This window comes from Emiliania huxleyi, assembly GCF_000372725.1.
Source record: "Emiliania huxleyi CCMP1516 unplaced genomic scaffold EMIHUscaffold_728, whole genome shotgun sequence".
NCBI classification, from domain to species: domain Eukaryota; phylum Haptophyta; order Isochrysidales; family Noelaerhabdaceae; genus Emiliania; species Emiliania huxleyi.
In genome coordinates this window covers 1-13109 of record NW_005196543.1, presented here as the reverse complement: position 1 = coordinate 13109, position 13109 = coordinate 1, and the positions used below count along the sequence as shown (strand labels likewise).

The window sequence follows — 13109 nt, the reverse complement described above, 5'->3', positions numbered from 1 at the left end:
TGTACGGGAGTTTTCCTAACATCGGATTTTGAACTATCCCTACTACATGATTTGACATGGTTCATGGTAGCTTTTAGCACATGCATGGGTTCATAATTGGGTGTGGATGCTGGGTTGAACAAAATCGAGGGACGCGACCCACTTCGCCACAGACGGTCCCGCGCCTCGCCGCTATGACAGTGGCACGGCCGCAGCTCGTGTGCGTGCCACTGTCTTTGTCCGGAGTGAATACTCCAACGCGCTCGTCGGTGACGGTATCCCTCAACCTGCGCCGCGCTCGCTCGGCGAACCTCGACAGCGCCTTCGGTGGCATGCAGCTCTTTGCGACAGAAGCCTGGAGAGCAGCTCCTCTGCTGCTCACACACTCTGCACAGCTGACACAGCCTACTGTGCGGCTGCCACAGCTGTGACAGCGATGGGCTCGCCCTCACTGGCCCTCAGTCACTTGTGCTGCGGCTTGTGTGAGCGACACTGCTCGGCGACTGCCTGCACACTGTGAAAAAACTGTTCAGTTTTCAAAGGCAAAACATGACGCTCTGCGGTTGGTGCACCCCTCACACTGACACATTCCCCTCATCCCTTGCCCTTGGCTGAGCACATCTACCTGCGAGCTAGTCTCTCCGCATTCTCTCCCTTAGTCATCCGCCCGCGCCGCGCGCCATCTAATGGGCGTCTAGTGCAGCCACTGACGGCACTATTCCAAAAGAGCGGTCGATGCCTCGCCTAGAGTTCGGGTGGACTTGCGCACTGCTTAGCCCTGAGAGGGGGGAGTGTGTGTGAGGTGGTGTAATGTTGTCCCGTTTCAGGCGGCAGGTCAGGGGATTAGCCGGGAGGATTCGGCAGCTCAGCCGGGGGCTGAGCGTCTGCAGGCAGCCTTCCGCCCGCGCCGAAATTCACAGCCCTCCCGGGCCGACGGGGTGCTCCTTGGATCGGGCCCCGCTCCCCGCTTTTCCTGTACCTGGACTGTCCGGGTCAGGAGGGTGAGAGTATTGGAAAGGCGAGTGCAGTACATCTGGCGGGTGGCAATTGAGGGATAGCAGATGAGTCGATTGGGGGGTCAATTGGCGCGCGGGCGGCGCTTCGTGGTCCTGGGCGAGCAGGGGAAGTGATTAGGAGTCTTGAGCCTGGAGATATGAGGGTTGTCGAGATGTCATGCGAGAGCGGTAGGTGGGCGAAGGTAGCGCTGCTGGAGAGTGGTGTCCGAGGGACAATGATGAGTTGTCAGTTGGGGCGCGAGATGCGCGGGATTCATTTTCATACTATATAGGGTGCTGATTTGTGAGCTGAGCAATGCCTGCAGGGCTTGCGGCGGGGTGGGCGGCTTTTGGTCGAGTGGTCTGGGGTTCGAGCCCGGCCGGGCGAGTAGCGCGGAGCGCTCGCGGCGCAACGCGCGCGTGCGTGGGAACTATCCCCCTTTCGGATGGTGCGGGACCAGACCAGACGGCGGACGGTGGGGGAGCTGCGTCTACTGCATCGCTCCGCCAAATTCGCCGCCGTCGCTGCCACCCCCGCCGCCCTCCTTGCCTCCGCCATTAGGGCCGCTGCCAGCTTTGCCTCCGACCCCTCCCGCCCTCCCGATCTGCGGCACGCTGCCCACCTCAAGCGGCCCCGGCAGCGCGGCCATCGCGAGCGATGCGGGCACGTACCAAAACTTCCACGACTTCCTCAACGGCGTCTGGGCGTGTGACTCGTGCAGCTCCGAGACGGCCAGCATCATGCGGCTGCCGACGCTGCAGAAGGTGACCGGTTGGCGCCGCTCCGACTGCAGCGCTTCCAACGGCGATCAGCGCTCGCAGCGGTTCCGCCTGGAGGGCTCGCTTTACTCAAACTCGGGGTTCACCACGATCTGCAGCGCGGACAAGATGAACGACCACACCGCGTACGCGTCGTGCACGGGCGCCGAGGTGCAGTACGTGCGGCTGGTCAAGGTTGCCGGCGGCAGTGGGCCATGGAACTGCCCGATCGAGCTCGAGGGGTGCTACACGCAATCGCCGCCGGCACCACCGTCGACGCCATCGCCGCCAACGCCGCCGGCGGAACCACTATCGTTTGGAGTCGAGGTGAGCCTTTTGCTAGAGACACAAGACCTCCCAGTCAGCGACGTTGTGATCGAGACGATCCAGCTCGACACGGCGGACGTCGCGGGCATGTCGGTGGGCGACTTCACCGCCACGGCGCTCGCCTCCGCCGGCGTCGACGACGCCACCTTCGAGCTCACCCAGACGGACGACGTCCTCGTCACCGCCGGGGTTGGGGAGGTGGCGTCGGCCGAGGCGCTGCTCGCGGACGTGCAGGCGCTGCTCGGCGACGCGGAGGGAGCGGTCAGCGTCGCGGGCCTTGAGGAGCTGTTTGTCGACCCGGACGAGGGCGGCGCTGGCGGCCAGGCCGCGCCGTACGAGCAGTCCCCGCAGTGCCCGCTCACCTTCGCGCCCGCCAACGCGTCCCTCGACCACGACGACCACCAGCCGGCCAGCCGCCGCCGGCTGCGGCACCAGCACTTTTGCCGGTCGGGCGCGTGGCAGGTCAGCTCGCCGTATGGCTCAGAGACGGTGGCGGACCCGTGCCGCAACGCCTTCCTCGTCCGCGTCGTGCGCACCCTCTGCCACGCCCGCCTGGCCAACGGGAAGTGGGACGAGAGGTGCCGCTCGCGCAAGCTCGGCCCCGGCCGCCGCCTGAGCGAGGTGGACACCTCGGGCGGCCTGCAGCCCATCGATGTCGCCGCGCTGCCGGGCGTGGCGGCGGAGGTGATGTGCTCGCGCCTCGAGGTGCATCTGACGACGGTGGCGGAGGAGGAGGGTGGCGGCGGGGGGAAGGAAGGTGAGGGCGGCGGAGATGGCGCGCTGGTCGACCCCCTCGCCGGGACGGGCGAGCGGCTCGCGGGCGCCTTGCTGCAGGCCAACCTCACGATCCGCATCGAGTCGAGCACAGGCCCCACCACGCTCCAGCTCGACACGGCGGACGTCGCGGGCATGTCGGTGGGCGACTTCACCGCCACGGCGCTCGCCTCCGCCGGCGTCGACGACGCCACCTTCGAGCTCACCCAGACGGACGACGTCCTCGTCACCGCCGGGGTTGGGGAGGTGGCGTCGGCCGAGGCGCTGCTCGCGGACGTGCAGGCGCTGCTCGGCGACGCGGAGGGAGTGGTCAGCGTCGCGGGCCTCGAGGAGCTGTTTGTCGACCCGGACGAGGGCGGCGCTGGCGGCCAGGCCGCGCCGTACGAGCAGTCCCCGCAGTGCCCGCTCACCTTCGCGCCCGCCAACGCGTCCCTCGACCACGACGACCACCAGCCGGGGGCAACCAAAACGGGCCGCCGCCGGCTGCGGCACCAGCACTTTTGCCGGTCGGGCGCGTGGCAGGTCAGCTCGCCGTATGGCTCAGAGACCCCGGTCGGGCGGGACCCGTGCCGCATAACCGCACTTCCTTCTGTTGCCACCCGAGGCCCCCGGGTCGTGGCCCAGGCCCAAATGCCCCCCCCCTCTGCCACGCCCGCCTGGCCAACGGGAAGTGGGACGAGAGGTGCCGCTCGCGCAAGCTCGGCCCCGGCCGCCGCCTGAGCGAGGTGGACACCTCGGGCGGCCTGCAGCCCATCGATGTCGCCGCGCTGCCGGGCGTGGCGGCGGAGGTGATGTGCTCGCGCCTCGAGGTGCATCTGACGACGGTGGCGGAGGAGGAGGGTGGCGGCGGGGGGAAGGAAGGTGAGGGCGGCGGAGATGGCGCGCTGGTCGACCCCCTCGCCGGGACGGGCGAGCGGCTCGCGGGCGCCTTGCTGCAGGCCAACCTCACGATCCGCATCGAGTCGAGCACAGGCCCCACCACGCTCCAGCTCGACACGGCGGACGTCGCGGGCATGTCGGTGGGCGACTTCACCGCCACGGCGCTCGCCTCCGCCGGCGTCGACGACGCCACCTTCGAGCTCACCCAGACGGACGACGTCCTCGTCACCGCCGGGGTTGGGGAGGTGGCGTCGGCCGAGGCGCTGCTCGCGGACGTGCAGGCGCTGCTCGGCGACGCGGAGGGAGTGGTCAGCGTCGCGGGCCTCGAGGAGCTGTTTGTCGACCCGGACGAGGGCGGCGCTGGCGGCCAGGCCGCGCCGTACGAGCAGTCCCCGCAGTGCCCGCTCACCTTCGCGCCCGCCAACGCGTCCCTCGACCACGACGACCACCAGCCGGCCAGCCGCCGCCGGCTGCGGCACCAGCACTTTTGCCGGTCGGGCGCGTGGCAGGTCAGCTCGCCGTATGGCTCAGAGACGGTGGCGGACCCGTGCCGCAACGCCTTCCTCGTCCGCGTCGTGCGCACCCTCTGCCACGCCCGCCTGGCCAACGGGAAGTGGGACGAGAGGTGCCGCTCGCGCAAGCTCGGCCCCGGCCGCCGCCTGAGCGAGGTGGACACCTCGGGCGGCCTGCAGCCCATCGATGTCGCCGCGCTGCCGGGCGTGGCGGCGGAGGTGATGTGCTCGCGCCTCGAGGTGCATCTGACGACGGTGGCGGAGGAGGAGGGTGGCGGCGGGGGGAAGGAGGGTGAGGGCGGCGGAGATGGCGCGCTGGTCGACCCCCTCGCCGGGACGGGCGAGCGGCTCGCGGGCGCCTTGCTGCAGGCCAACCTCACGATCCGCATCGAGTCGAGCACAGGCCCCACCACGCTCCAGCTCGACACGGCGGACGTCGCGGGCATGTCGGTGGGCGACTTCACCGCCACGGCGCTCGCCTCCGCCGGCGTCGACGACGCCACCTTCGAGCTCACCCAGACGGACGACGTCCTCGTCACCGCCGGGGTTGGGGAGGTGGCGTCGGCCGAGGCGCTGCTCGCGGACGTGCAGGCGCTGCTCGGCGACGCGGAGGGAGTGGTCAGCGTCGCGGGCCTCGAGGAGCTGTTTGTCGACCCGGACGAGGGCGGCGCTGGCGGCCAGGCCGCGCCGTACGAGCAGTCCCCGCAGTGCCCGCTCACCTTCGCGCCCGCCAACGCGTCCCTCGACCACGACGACCACCAGCCGGCCAGCCGCCGCCGGCTGCGGCACCAGCACTTTTGCCGGTCGGGCGCGTGGCAGGTCAGCTCGCCGTATGGCTCAGAGACGGTGGCGGACCCGTGCCGCAACGCCTTCCTCGTCCGCGTCGTGCGCACCCTCTGCCACGCCCGCCTGGCCAACGGGAAGTGGGACGAGAGGTGCCGCTCGCGCAAGCTCGGCCCCGGCCGCCGCCTGAGCGAGGTGGACACCTCGGGCGGCCTGCAGCCCATCGATGTCGCCGCGCTGCCGGGCGTGGCGGCGGAGGTGATGTGCTCGCGCCTCGAGGTGCATCTGACGACGGTGGCGGAGGAGGAGGGTGGCGGCGGGGGGAAGGAAGGTGAGGGCGGCGGAGATGGCGCGCTGGTCGACCCCCTCGCCGGGACGGGCGAGCGGCTCGCGGGCGCCTTGCTGCAGGCCAACCTCACGATCCGCATCGAGTCGAGCACAGGCCCCACCACGCTCCAGCTCGACACGGCGGACGTCGCGGGCATGTCGGTGGGCGACTTCACCGCCACGGCGCTCGCCTCCGCCGGCGTCGACGACGCCACCTTCGAGCTCACCCAGACGGACGACGTCCTCGTCACCGCCGGGGTTGGGGAGGTGGCGTCGGCCGAGGCGCTGCTCGCGGACGTGCAGGCGCTGCTCGGCGACGCGGAGGGAGTGGTCAGCGTCGCGGGCCTCGAGGAGCTGTTTGTCGACCCGGACGAGGGCGGCGCTGGCGGCCAGGCCGCGCCGTACGAGCAGTCCCCGCAGTGCCCGCTCACCTTCGCGCCCGCCAACGCGTCCCTCGACCACGACGACCACCGGCCGGCCAGCCGCCGCCGGCTGCGGCACCAGCACTTTTGCCGGTCGGGCGCGTGGCAGGTCAGCTCGCCGTATGGCTCAGAGACGGTGGCGGACCCGTGCCGCAACGCCTTCCTCGTCCGCGTCGTGCGCACCCTCTGCCACGCCCGCCTGGCCAACGGGAAGTGGGACGAGAGGTGCCGCTCGCGCAAGCTCGGCCCCGGCCGCCGCCTGAGCGAGGTGGACACCTCGGGCGGCCTGCAGCCCATCGATGTCGCCGCGCTGCCGGGCGTGGCGGCGGAGGTGATGTGCTCGCGCCTCGAGGTGCGGCTGACGACGGTGGAGGAGGAGGAGGGTGGCGGCGGGGGGAAGGAGGGTGAGGACGGCGGCGATGGCGGCTCAGGCGCGGGCCAGCGGCTCGCCACCGCGCTCGAAGTGGACACAACCACGACAAGCGTTGTGGCCGAGCGCTCTGCGCCTTCAGTGGGCGACTTCACCGCCACGGCGCTCGCCTCCGCCGGCGTCGACGACGCCACCTTCGAGCTCACCCAGACGGACGACGTCCTCGTCACCGCCGGGGTTGGGGAGGTGGCGTCGGCCGAGGCGCTGCTCGCGGACGTGCAGGCGCTGCTCGGCGACGCGGAGGGAGTGGTCAGCGTCGCGGGCCTCGAGGAGCTGTTTGTCGACCCGGACGAGGGCGGCGCTGGCGGCCAGGCCGCGCCGTACGAGCAGTCCCCGCAGTGCCCGCTCACCTTTGCCCTGGAGGAGAGATCTCCGCCTCCTGCCGCGCCGCCATCGCCGGGGCAACCAAAGGAGCCGTCAATATCAGTTGCACCGCCGCTCTCTCCCTGGCCGCTGCTACCACCCGCACCAACGCCACCGCTGCCGGCAGCACTTGTTCACTCGACTCCACCTCTATCACCGCCACTATTGCCTCTGCTGTCTCCGTTGACGCGCCATGCGTCGCCGCCGCCGTCGCAAGATGTAAGCAAGTGTGAGGGTTGTGGGGGTTTCTGGGGACCGAGCGAATGCTGGCGAGCCTGCGGATACAAGCCTGGGTACTGCACCAGCTGTGACGGCGTGCTCGGCACACCAGGCGCGTGCTGCAAGCAATGGGACAGCAGCGATCCGGAGGAATGCAAACAGGAGGGAACCGTCTTCCTTCACATCGGTTTCCACGAATGCGTGCTGGTCCCCGAGCGAGCGGTCTCATCGTCAAGTCCGAGCGCTGCCCCGTCCGCCGCCCCGTCGTCGACACTCAACTCGGAGCTATCCTCCGCTCCGTCCTCCGCACCGACCTCCGCAATAGTGCCATCATCATTCCCTCTGGTCGAACTGAATATAGCTTAGCTAATGCTGATTTCTGCCGCGGTGTAGGTCTTGGACAGCCGCCTTGCTGATCCGCAGCCCGCTTGCAGCCTCTTCCTCACTGGCAAATTCGCGGGACGGAAAGCGGTCCTGGGAGGTTGCAGCAACGTCATGCTGCAGGCGGGAGAAAAGTGCTCGGATTTTGCGATGCGCGCTCGGAGTTGTGGCGACAGCAAGTGCGCCTCTTGAGTTGCTGGATGCACTGTTTTGAGTCCCAGGTGAAAGTCAGACGTGCTCTCACGCTCCTTCCCTCCTTGTGCTCGGCAGGTACGTACTATGCACAAGATCGGACCCGTGTCCACGCCGTCTCGTGCTCGCGCGCCTCGACCAGCCACTGCGGGTGCTCCTCGGCCTTCTTCATGCTGAAGCGCGCCGTGCCGAGCAGAACGCTACGTTCCGTGCGCACGACCTCGCCCGTCGGGTTGGCCTTGCGCAGGAATGCCTCGACCGCGCCGAGCTGCTCCTCCGTCACCAGATCGCGCTTGTTGAGCAGTAGCAGATCGGCGAACTCGAGCTGGTCGCAGAGCAGGTGTGACACGGTGCGCTCGTCGCCTTTGGCCGCCTCCCAGCCGCGGTCCACGAGCGTTTCCATCGTGCTGAGCTGCTCGAAGACAGACGCAGCGTCGACAACCGTGACCAAGTTGGCGAGAGAGGCAACGTCGTCCAACGCAGTGGCACGATCGCGGAAGGTGAAGGTCTCGGCGACAGGGAGCGGCTCGGAGATGCCCGACGACTCGACGAGCACGTGGTCAAAGCGCTGCTGGGCATAACTCGTTACAGAGCAGCCATAGCCCGATGGCTGCAATACACACAGAGCAGCCATCCTTGCTGGAAGCTCGGCCCGTTGGGGGCTGGCTGCCATCAGTGAGTGAGTGAGTGACACACACACACACACACACACACACACACACACACACACACACTCACTGGCTGCCATCACAAGCCGGGTTGGAATTTTTTGTTTGGGGGGGACGCCGCGAGCACGTCCTCCGACCTCCATCACCTGGTACCATGGCCGCCGCCCCCAGCATCGAGTTCGCATTCGCGACGGTGTCGCAGATGGGCCACCTCAAGCCCCTGATCCCTTACATGTCGGAGTTGACGCGCCGGGGCCATCGGGTCACCATCTTCTGCGACGGCGGCGACAAGTACGTGCGCGAGCTGGAGGGCGCCGGACTTGGGCCGTCGTCGCCAAACACGACGATCGTCGGCGTGCATTTCTCGGAGGTCCGCGGGCCGAGCGCGCTCCGGAAGGAGGTCGGTCTTCTCGGCATTCTGAGCAAGGGAGGACCGCTCGCGATGGCCAGCGCGCCGCTCTACGAGGCAGTCCTGGGGCACTACGGCGGCGGCAGCAGCACTAGCAGCTCGTCTTCCTCGTCCTCTTCTTCTTCTTCTTCATCTTCTTCCAGCCCTGCCGCCGAGGGGAAGGCCCGCCCCCTCCCGGCGGTCTTCGTGTGCGACTTCTTTTCGACCGCGGCGGTCGACGCCGCGGACAAGCTCGGGGTGCCGGTCGTGGTCGTGTTCCCGAACCCCTTGAGCATGACGGCGATGCCGCCGCAGCGAGACCGCACGGGCCTGTACCTCCGGGCCCGGAGCCTCATGGTCTCGGGCGGCGAGGCCGTCTTTGCCCGGCTCTTGCTGCTGGCCCGCAACAAGGAGCGGTCGAGCCGCGGGCTCCCGGCCTTGCTGGAGCAGGACATCTTCCCGTGCGCGACGCAGGACCGCCTCATGGTCGCGACGACGGGCCTGGGCTTCGAGTTCCCGTGCTCCCGCTCGCCCCTCTTGCACTTCGTTGGGCCTTCGCCGCCGGCCGCGTTCCCGCCGCTCGGACCCGACCTGGCAAGCTGGCTCGACGCCCGCCGCGCCGCGGGCACGAGGGTAGTCTACGTGGCCTTCGGCACCATGCACACCTTCAAGGCGGAGGGCGTCGCCAAGCTCTGCAGCGAACTCACGCGGGTCCAGCAGGAGCCGGGGCAGGACTCCATCGCCTTCCTGTGGAGCCTGCCGGCGGACCAGCAGGGCTTCCTGCCGCCGGAGGTGGCCGCCGCCGCCGCCGCCGCTGAAGACAGCGCGACGGCGACCGAAGCCAGGTGGCGCATCGAGTCGTTCGTGCCGCAGTGGGCGGTCCTAGCGCACGAGGCGGTCCAGGTTTATGTGACCCACAACGGCGCCAACTCGACCTACGAGGCCCTGCTGAACGAGGTCCCGATGGTCTGCGTCCCGACGGGCAAGGACCAGCCGGCCAACGCCGCGCGGGTCAAGGCCTCCGGGACCGGCGTCGTCGTGCCGGGAGGGCCTGCCGGGCCCGTGGCCGCCGCCCTCCGCGAGGTGCTTGCCGACCTGCCGGCCTTCGTCAAGCGCATCGGGACGGTGCGCCGGGCCCTGGCCACCCAGGGCGGCGCTACGAGGGCCGTCGACGTCATCGAGCACGTCGCGGCGTGCGGCGGGTACGAGCACCTCAAGCCGGGCCTCGTGAGGCCGTCCTGGTCCTTGGCCCTGCTCGGGACGGCCGCCCTCGGCGTGGCGGCCGCCGCGGTAGCCGCGGTAGCAGTCGCAGGAGGCGTCGCGGCCCGGCGCCGGCAGGGGTAGACCGAGATATACAGAGCAGATAGGCACAAGTAGACAGGAAAGAAGATAAAGATGGAGAGACAGCGAACGCGCCACAGCGAACAGCGGGCATTACTGTATGGATAACACTGTTCTGAAACGCTCTTTCTTTTTTAGCCTGCACAGCGGGGCACCGCCACCACCCCATCTCTTTTCCCCGCGCTGGCGCACTTATTCTTCTTCGTCGTCGTCGTCGTCGTCGTCGTCGTCGTCGTCGCCCTCGTCGGCGCCCCGCTCTATCAGCAGATCCATGACGGCCTGGTGCTCCTCAGTGTCCGTCATCGTTGCGAGCTTGAGGGGCGTCCGCCCGTCCTTGTCCCTCGCGTCGATGTCTGCGCCCAGACTGGCCAGTGCGTCGACCGCCTCCGCGTGGCCGTTCGCCGCAGCTAGGTGCATCGGCGTCTTCTTGGCCTCGTCTTCCGCGCTGTGCTGCTCGGCACACCCGTCGAGCTTTGCCAGCGCGCTTATCACCTCGGTATGTCCGCTGGCCGCCGCGTGGTGCGCGAGCGTCATCTTCTTCGCATCGACGGCTTGCATGTTGGCACCGAGCTCCGCCAGCGCCTGCATCGTGTCGACGTTGCCCGCCCGGGCCGCGAAGGCCGCCGGCGTGAGGCCGTCGCAATCCTCGTCCTCGAGCGCCACGTCGCCCACCTCCACCAGAGCCTTGACGCAGGCGACGCCGCCCTCTTCGGCCGCATTGTGCAGCGGCGTGCACTCCGACGATGAGATGGCCTCGCAGTTGGCGCCCTTCGAAGCGAGCAGCTTGATCACTTTTGGATGGCCGTTGTTACTTACCACCGCGTACAGAGCAGCCATAGCCCGATGGCTGCAAACACACAGAGCAGCCATCCTTGCTGGAAGCTCGGCCCGTTGGGGGCTGGCCACCGCCGATGTTGATCAGTCTACCGTACTCGACTCCTGTACCCCTCAAGGGGGGGCGGAGATGGCATGCAGCCGAGGCTTGTTTTATATTACCCAAAAGCTAGGCCCACAACGCCCTCTATGTTGGGTCAAGGCGGGCGCCTAGAAGAAGGCCCCGCCCCCCGAGGAGGAATCCCACCCGTACCCCGAGCCCCCGTCGAAGAGCGCGTCGCAGCCGAGGCTTCGCCCGCTGCCGAGCAGCCTCGCTGGCAGCCGAGGCTTCGCCCGCTGCCGAGCAGCCTCGCTGGGCAGCGTTTTCGCAAGGCTCCCTGCTAGCCCACTGGCTTTTGCTGTCGCGCGTCGACGTTTGAGCTCGTCGTCAGCGTCGTCGTGCGCCGAGCCTCTCGCGCTCATCGAGTTTTGAGTCAACAACTATGAAAGCCAATCGATTCAGCGTGCTCTGAAACGCCCAAAACCGTCGAGTTTTTCGCTGTGGTCCAAACAGAGAGCTTAAGATCTTGATTTTCTTGGCCACGGCTTCAGTCTGCGGCCAGGGCGCGCTGCACCGGGCCAACCTGCGGCCGTCGCCACGTGCGGCGGGGTTTACCGCGGGGCAGCGCGCCGACGACGTCGAATGCGCCGCCGTGGCATAGCGGCGCCGACGACCAGGCTCAGAGGATGACCCCGGGTAAGCGTTCCCGTGCCTCGACAACTGCCGCTGGTAGGCGCGCCGCGCCGAACCATGGCGGGCGCGCCGCGGCCGCGCGCAACCTTCGTCACAATGCCAACCGCGCGCGGCCGTCGACCGGCAAGCACACGCCTCGACTCGGACACACTGTTCCGAGGGCAAGGGAGAGGGGCTGGCCCCTAGCCCGAGAGGGGAGCTTCCGAGACCCACTACATGACCACGCACACATCATCCCGCGGCCTGGCGGTCGGCGGGATTGCAACCAGTCTTCGCGTGCCGCCTGTCGTTCACTCGGGCGCCTTGGGCGTCGGGGTGGCGAGCAGGGGACGCAGCTCTGAGCGCCCAGCGACGCGTGCCGGATGGAGTCCGGCCGCGGGTGATTAGGGAAGTTCGCTCAGGATGTGTGGCAGCCGCCCCGTTGGCTGAGTGTCTTGTCTTGTGGTTCTGTGTGTCGCTCCTGTCTGTGTGACCGTCATCGCCCGTCTATAGCGTCCACCCATACCGCGTTGGAGTCCCAGTCGTTGGTCGGACTGTGTTTCACCTTCCCATCAATCACTCAATCACGGCCACGATTACCCGTCACTCGCTCACACCTCTTACGCATGCGCCCTCCCCTCCTGGGCGCATGCGCCTCACATCTCGCCAGAGCATAAGCTCTCGGTGTGCCACGAGACGAGTTTTTCCGCGAGCAGCAAGCCGCCCGCCGCAAACAGCCGGAGGCATCGCCACGGCACACACACACACACTAGTGTCGTAAGCTTGTTTTGCGGTTTGGGGGAGGGTTGCCCGGCCGGGGTGGGGCGCGCGCGCGGGGGCGGCGGGTGTGCGCGGGTGTGAGGGATGTCTGGGTGGGCCCGAGAGCGATATGCCCTGTCCGCCTTGCGTTGTTTCATAACATCGAAGGCTAAGCTTAAAAAATTTCCCGCGCTGGCTCTCCGCCTCCCGGCCCGCTTTGGGTTCAGCACCGTCGCTCTCGGCAATAATGTACGCGCCGGCGCCGGGAAAGCCGATGTGCCGCTTCGGCGCCAGCTGCAAGCGCAAGAACCCGGCCCACTTCACCGAGGAAAACCACCCCGACGATCACCCGTTCTTCGCGGCTAACGCTGTCGGCGGAGGCGACAGCGCCGTCTGCGTCGGCGTCGGGAAGGAGGCGGTCTACGCGCCGGCGCCGGGGAAGCCGATGTGCCGCTTCGGCGCCAACTGCAAGCGCAAGAACCCGGCCCACTTTGTGGAGGAGAATCACCCCGACGATCACCCGTTCTTTGCCGCGCCGTCGGGCGGGCAGAAGCGCCCGGCCGCGGCGGCCGCCTCGCCGCCGTCGCTTCCGAAGCGCGCCACCGCGACCGAGGAGTCGCCTAGCGCCGCCGCCGGCTCCGCTCCCTCGCCGAGCGCGAGGGGCGACGCAGGCGCGCCGGACCACGGCGGCGGCGGCGGCGGCGGCGGCGGCGGCGGCGGAGGAGGAGGAGGAGGTGGTGGTGGTGCCAGCGGAAGGGGTGGAGGAGGCAGCGGGTGCGTCGCGGTGGAGCTGCCTGCCACGTACTCGCGCGACGCCTGGCGGCCGGTGCTGCGCGAGGTTTTCCTCTCTCCGAGGCGGACCTCTTCCTGGACCATTCCTGGACCTTTCCCGGACCTCTCCTGGAACCTTCCTGTAGGTCTTCTTCTCGCCCGTCGCCGACGACGCGTTTGTCCTCTTCGAGGCGAGAGCCGCGCCATGCCTGCCGGAGAGAGTACAGTTGCCACATGGGTGCCTGACACATGGGTGCCTGAGAGACGATGTGCCTCATGCACGCCGGAGAGAGT

The 13109-nt window shown here is 68.4% G+C and overlaps 4 protein-coding genes across 4 annotated transcripts; 3 read left to right on the top strand and 1 right to left on the bottom strand.

Annotated features, from left to right (window-relative positions):
• Window positions 1-1715: 1715 nt before the first annotated feature.
• On the top strand, window positions 1716-7342 carry EMIHUDRAFT_249014 (hypothetical protein; the record flags this gene model as incomplete). The annotated part of the gene is made up of 5 exons (XM_005761061.1): window positions 1716-1975; window positions 2099-3356; window positions 3560-6613; window positions 6839-6976; window positions 7163-7342. 5 exons carry the CDS (start codon window positions 1716-1718, stop codon window positions 7340-7342), a joined length of 4890 nt encoding a protein of 1629 aa, XP_005761118.1.
• Window positions 7343-7427: 85 nt separating this feature from the next.
• On the bottom strand, window positions 7428-7976 carry EMIHUDRAFT_249013 (hypothetical protein; the record flags this gene model as incomplete). The annotated part of the gene is made up of 1 exon (XM_005761060.1): window positions 7428-7976. The coding sequence occupies one exon, from the start codon at window positions 7974-7976 to the stop codon at window positions 7428-7430; it is 549 nt and encodes a 182-aa protein (XP_005761117.1).
• Window positions 7977-8164: 188 nt separating this feature from the next.
• EMIHUDRAFT_249012 (hypothetical protein) lies at window positions 8165-11274 on the top strand (the record flags this gene model as incomplete). The annotated part of the gene is made up of 4 exons (XM_005761059.1): window positions 8165-8479; window positions 8582-9190; window positions 9272-9697; window positions 11176-11274. 4 exons carry the CDS (start codon window positions 8165-8167, stop codon window positions 11272-11274), a joined length of 1449 nt encoding a protein of 482 aa, XP_005761116.1.
• Window positions 11275-12318: 1044 nt separating this feature from the next.
• Window positions 12319-13036, top strand: EMIHUDRAFT_249011 (hypothetical protein; the record flags this gene model as incomplete). Its single annotated transcript, XM_005761058.1, has 3 exons — window positions 12319-12581; window positions 12801-12882; window positions 12962-13036. Coding segments are annotated over 3 exons (420 nt in total), but the record flags the coding sequence as incomplete, so codon positions are not given.
• Window positions 13037-13109: the final 73 nt, after the last annotated feature.